Source organism: Limulus polyphemus, unplaced genomic scaffold (assembly GCF_000517525.1).
Source record: "Limulus polyphemus unplaced genomic scaffold, Limulus_polyphemus-2.1.2 Scaffold1564, whole genome shotgun sequence".
In the NCBI taxonomy this organism is placed as follows: domain Eukaryota; kingdom Metazoa; phylum Arthropoda; class Merostomata; order Xiphosura; family Limulidae; genus Limulus; species Limulus polyphemus.
Genome location: NW_013667174.1, coordinates 215,545 through 222,000, shown reverse-complemented (window position 1 = coordinate 222,000; position 6,456 = coordinate 215,545). Strand labels below are relative to the sequence as shown.

General features: G+C 29.2%; 1 protein-coding gene across 2 annotated transcripts in view; it reads left to right on the top strand.

Moving 5' to 3' along the window:
• LOC106464120 (outer dense fiber protein 2-like) overlaps positions 1 to 6,456 on the top strand; it is a 98,296-nt gene that overhangs the window by 11,359 nt on the left and 80,481 nt on the right. For both annotated transcript variants that reach the window (XR_002611642.1, XM_013924233.2), the window contains exon 4: positions 3,383 to 3,580. Coding sequence is in view for 1 of the 2 variants with exons in the window: in XM_013924233.2 (XP_013779687.2) it covers positions 3,383 to 3,580 (198 nt within the window). In the remaining variant the exon portion in view is untranslated. The remainder of the gene's footprint in view (positions 1 to 3,382; positions 3,581 to 6,456) is intronic.

Below are 6,456 nucleotides of genomic sequence, written 5' to 3'. Positions count from 1 at the left end.
TCCATTGATTAAAGAGATTTGTTTTTTTATTAAAAACATTGGGGATATAACAGAAAATAGCTTAATTCAGAAACGATTTAAGTTTAAAATTGAATCGATATTTTTACTTTCATGATAAATTTTATGCACTTGGCTCTAGGCTAGGTCATCCCACACATCTTTAGGCTTATTATACCAACACTCACTAAACTTGTAAGGTTTCACAGCACACACTCCTCATGGTCCCAATCATTGGACAGACAGTAATTGAACTATTCTATCTGGATAAGTGCATTTTGGTTTTTATGACTCCTCCTATTTTGAGAAATCAAGCGTGACGTGACTCAAACCGGTTTTTATTTAGGTTACATTGCAGTCTTAAATACGTATTATTATGTTTGGTATATCTCTTGAACCACTTTATAAAACAGACAAGTTATCCTTATCTGCATGTTTCTCTCACACCAACTTAGAACCCAAAATACCTTAACAGTCATGATAAATAAGCATCATAAATACACGCCAGAAAATTAACTCTTGTAATAAACTATATTCAAACAATGACAGCTAGAGTGAGATATATGTTTTGTAAGAAAAATCAGAGAAACTAAGTTAGATATTTTAAAAAGCTTTGGCAATAATTATTTAAGATATTATTATCCATTCAAAATGAAAAATCTTCATAAGTTTATACACAATCATAGTGGGTACTCGTGACTGAGTAGCTCATTATTTGAAGCACAACTCTGATAAAGGCAAAAACTAGTTATTATGGACAGGTCTAGTTATGAAAACAATCTCAAAACTGCTAACAAAACTTTTTTATCAATCGTCCTACTAAAACAGCTAAAAGACATTTGAAAAATTAGGTAATCTTGCAAAATTTAAAGGAATTAGTGAGGATATTTCTCAAAAATGACTGCTCTTATAAAGATACATCACCCATACATTATGCATTACCAAAGATCCATAAAAGAAATGTGTGAATTAGACCAATTTATAATAAAATCAAGAGCTCTACATGTAAAACAAACCAATATATTTCTGTTATTCGTTACTTTAGATTACCATGCAGCTTTTGTTGTAAGAAATTTTCTGATTTCGTTCAGAAACTGCAAGATTTTGAGGTGACTAAAAATCTCCTGGTTGGCTTTAATATAGTTTCCAATTATAAGAGTTCCAATTAAAAATACAATCATTGTTATAACCTACCTGAAAATACTAAGACTTCAGTATCACCAACATCTCTTTGTAAACCTTCTGCCACAGAACTTGTAGGAGTATGTTTAACTTATTCATACTTCACATAGAAAGGGGATCATACATCATGTTAGATGGAACAATTTTTTTTATCCAATTTTCTGCCAAATTCTTATGAATGATCTAGAAGAAAGAGATTTTAATACATCTTTTCTAACACATAGCATGTAGTTCTGACATGTGCATAACATCTCTACTACTTGGAAACATTGTCCTAATCCCTTGACATGATTTTGTGATAATTTAAATAACCATCTATCTAATTCATAAGTTAAATAGAAAAATGACAGTCAACTTCTTCTGTAATAGTCTAGCAATAAAAGATAGCCAATAATTTGCAACAGAAATTAATTGAAAAACATACAGATCAATATTTGAACTTTGTCTCATGTAGAGTGTTATCACAATGTGTCTTATGAGCTTACCATATTTTTGATCTTATGTTCTTTGATACCACGCTGTATTTTCAAAATGGTTACCCAACATAGCTTAGCAACAAATGCATAAGAATATATTTGAAAGAGTCTGAGTTCACAAACCTGTTCTTGCATAGCCATACATTGTACATCTATCAAGTCTAAGAGTGTCCTTGCTTTGAGAGTATTAGCTTGAGCTATATTGAAACAGTCTTTTTTTCCTTGTTTGACTTTAATATTTCTTGTTTATTTCAATGTGCACAAGTCTTTCTTAACATTTTTCAGAACTATTGTAACTCAAACATAGACAGTCTTACCGGTGCTACTATAGCATGTGATCTACAAAGATATTTAGACTGTAGCATGCGGTCTATACAGATACTATCATCATCATCACCATTTTAATGATTCACTAAAACATAATTTCTTGGTAAATTATTTATATCTGTCCACGTTTTTGTTCAGCAAATAATAATAGTTTAATAAGTTATGTGTAATTTAGGTTATAATTATACTATTTTTGATTGTTGAAATTTATTTCATTCCAATTATATTTGCCCAAAAAACATTATGTAATGGTATTTTGTTCTTTATTAGTTTAAAAGCGTTATTTATAATAAATGACACCAATTGCAAATAAACGAAAGTTAAGACGGTGATGATGATAGTATCTGTGTACACCACACGTTATAGTGTAAATATCTTTGTAGACCGCACGCTACAGTAGCACCATCTTATCTCTCTGTTAACATATTTATTTACTGCATGATAGTGTTTGGTATTTCTTATGTATTCAATTAACAATCTGTCTTTCAATAACCTAAAATTATTAGTTAACTTGTCACAAGCCATAGTAAAAATTTTAACCTCACCTGCATCTTTTTGTTTTAATATGTCTCCTTTATGCTTTCTTTTCAGATACGTAGGGGAAGTTAAGTTTTCAGAAGTTTATGTACGTATCTGACTTCCTCATCAAATATATTCAACATCTAATAGATAAATATGAAATAATTTCAAATAAACTTGCATTATGAATTATAATACATTTAATTAGGTATTACTGTATAATACACTAATAACCAATTAAATTTATTGTAATTCTTGTGTTTTAAGGTGTTTATGCTTGCACATACACAAACTTTTTGATATATCAGTCTACAATGGAACAGCTGTTGTAACATTACTTAACATTCAATAATGCTACATAAACACAGTGGATGTGGTGAACAAAATGACATTGACTGGATATCACAAGTCCTATTATAAAAAGTAGAAACAGCTGTCATTTCCAGCTCAATTAATTAATAGATTATAGTTGAATATATTGACCTCTAGATCAAGAAGAAGAAACTGAATAATGTTACACTGCTTGTAAATTAATAAACACATCTGACATGTAATGTCTAAACATAATTACCTACACTATTACATTACAAGAGACAAATAATAGAAAATGTCATGGAAAGTTTGTAAGGTGCAGTAGGAGAAGTGATACAAATTCCAGGTTGAACATGCAAAAACCAAGATGTTGGACATCTTCAACAAACCTTTCTCAGTTTGAAGTTTAGATCATTAGATGCCTGATTTACATAACAGTCATTGAATTATTTTATAACAGTGGTTTTGTTTTGTTATATTACAAATTGATTACCTTTAAGTTGTTTTGTTCCATGTATTTTAATTAATTACTGAATAAATAGATGCACCATGTTGTTTTCAATGTTTAGAATCTGAAACAGAAAGAAAAAGACCAAATATTTGAATTAAACAAGCTGAAAGAAGTGCAAGATGAAGAGAAAATAATGAAAACAGATTCTATTAAAGAAAGCAATCATAGGTTGCTAATGTGTGATTTAACAAGACTTCCTGAGAGTTCAGAAAATGCACTACATTCATTGTCCAATATCTCACCCTTTCAAAACAAGGTATACGACTTTTAACAATGTTATGTTAAGAGAATTAGTTATTGTTAACTTGTAAGTTGTTAGTTCCTTTAGCTGTGTGTGGTTTTGCTTTTTTTATGTTACTTAGCTCTAATTTTTATGACCAGTTTTTCCGACTTTCATGTTTTTGGAAGTTGATGGATGAAGCATTCATATTTTGTAATAGTAATTACCATGATAAACTTGCAGAAGTTTTTAATTGGACTCTTAACACCTCTGTAGAAAGTAAAATACAAAAGATCAAAATTATTTTTTTTTCATTTATAAAATATAAGTCATATATTTGTTTCTTGAGTAACCAATTTTAAAGTCAGTAGATCATCAGGCTCTATACATCTATTTTCTTATGTAAATGCAAAGTGGTCAAAAAACACAAGGAGTCCCATATTACATTTCTTCATAAAAATTGAAGTTTATGTTTTTTAAATTAAATAGTAGAACTATTTACTTCAGTACTAAACAAAACAACTGAAGCTTTATACTGTATTAAAAGCCCCCCAGTGGCACAGCGGTATGTCTGCGGACTTACAACACTAGAATCCGGGTTTCGATACTCGTGGTGGGCAGAGCACAGATAGCCCATTGTGTAGCTTTGTGCTTAAATACAAACAAACAATACTGTATTAAAGAAAATCATTAGTAATTTCTATACAGTTCAAGATACACATTATTGATATTCATATACATTCTACTTCTTACTTAGCTTAGTAATAAGTCTATGAATTTTAAAAACCAAGTAACAAGACTTAAAATCAAAGGAAAGTTTAGAAAAAGGTGTTGATTCTTTTTTCCCTAAAACAACCAAACTCTTAAGTCAATTAAAGCACTGGCACATGCTCTCCAACCAATCAAACCTAAAGAGAAGGCAGTATTACACCCTAACAATTTCCTGTTTATTCATAGTTATTTGTTGGCCATTATAATGGAAGTATTTCCTAAGTTTTATAAACATATGTTTATATCCAATTTACATGTACATTCAACATCACTAAAAGTACTGCTACTATATAAGGTTAACAAAGAATAGTTAAGAAAATTATTCTTATTATACTTTTGCAAAATGTTTTGTTCACAAGTGTAACATGAGTGAAAAGAAAAGATTAAATATTATGAAAAAGTACCTGAATTAAAAATAATGGCAATAAGATGACAACAAAAGATGTAAAAATATAATTAAATGAAATAGAAATGAACTGCAAAATAAAATAGAAGAAATAAAATAAAGCTAAAACAAAAGAGGGAAAAAACGGTGAGTTTTTAAAAAAAACTTGTAGTAAATCTCTGTAATGTTCACATGAATTCTTTATTGTCAAACTCATGACAGTAATTTCATTTCTCACTCTTTCAATTTTAATTTTCAACTTCATGACATCAAAAAATGAAAAAAGAACCTTAAAATGTATCTCCTGTCATTCTTAGTCCTTCTGGTTCTACACAGTCAAGAACAGGAGAATACACTATTCTTTAAAGCCAAATCACTAAATTTCCCAGTTTTTATATTTGTCTTGAATTGTTCCTTCATGTAGTTGGTCTGGTCAAAAAATGTCCCTAGTGTTTCATGACACAGTTGCATTGTATCTAGTCTTACCTCGTATATGGAGGAGGACTTTGCTTTTGTTACATGGAACACAATTATTTCTGCATTGTATTGGCTATTTTCTGACTGATCATTATATAGAGAATGTAGTTTGTACAATGTAGGGTTTTAGTTGTTACAGTAGTCACTAAAAATCTTCATTTATCTCACAATGTATCAGTCATTATTATATAAATCACCACTCCATCTAGCAAACACTGAATTTATTACATGACCTCAACCCGATTTAGCACATTCCAGATTACAACTTAAAAACATTTTAAAGTTTTATACAGATGAAATATAGAATATAAATGAATAAGGTATGTAATTGTTGCTTGTTATTGCAAGAACTGTTAACTTTATGTTTATCTTTTGAATTAGGATTAGAATATGTTGACTAGTAAATAACTTTGATAATATCCCCATAAAATAAAAACCCTTCTAATTAATGAGAAACATTAACATTTAAATATCAATAATTAAGTAGTCAATACAGAGAAGACAGTTAACTAACCATCTCATGTTGTTATAATTTAGAGAAAACTAATTACTTGAAGCACTAAATGTAATGCAAGGTCTTAAATCAACAACTGCGAACTCTTAATCTTATAAAGAGGCCTATTGCTTTAAATTATGAAGCAATTTAATCTTGTAGCATCTCATTATACATATCATAAGCAAATTTTTTATAAAAATACTATAATCACTAAGGGTGATAATCAATGATGACAAATTATAATGATATTATTTCCTTCCAAATTTTTCACCAACACATAATTTTAATACATCTTCCTGTCAGATGTTTCTTAACTTGATTAAACAAACTATATATATATAGAATTAAACCAATAACCAAAAAATAATTTCCACTAAAGGTGGTGTATCGTATGTTACATGATGAATTCCTTTCAGATAGACATTATTGCATCTCTGTTTTCAAACAGGTAATGGCTAGAAAAGTTTTTTATATTCAAAACAGATAAAAACGTATCTTTAACTATAATTATGAGTCTACATATAACAGAAAGAACATTGTTTTAACATAACATAATGTTTTTGGACCTATTGGTCCATCTCTGCTGTTCCGTCCTCTAAATTAAATTAAATAATTAAAAAACAAATCTTAAAGCCAGCCCTTATCATTCATGTACTTATCAAGCTTTTCCTTAAACTCATTTAAATTTATTGCCTCTACAACATCTGAAGGTCAACCCATTCCAAAGGCCAACCACCCTGTTAGAAAAATGAAACTGTCTTAGCTGAAGATGACTCTTACCTA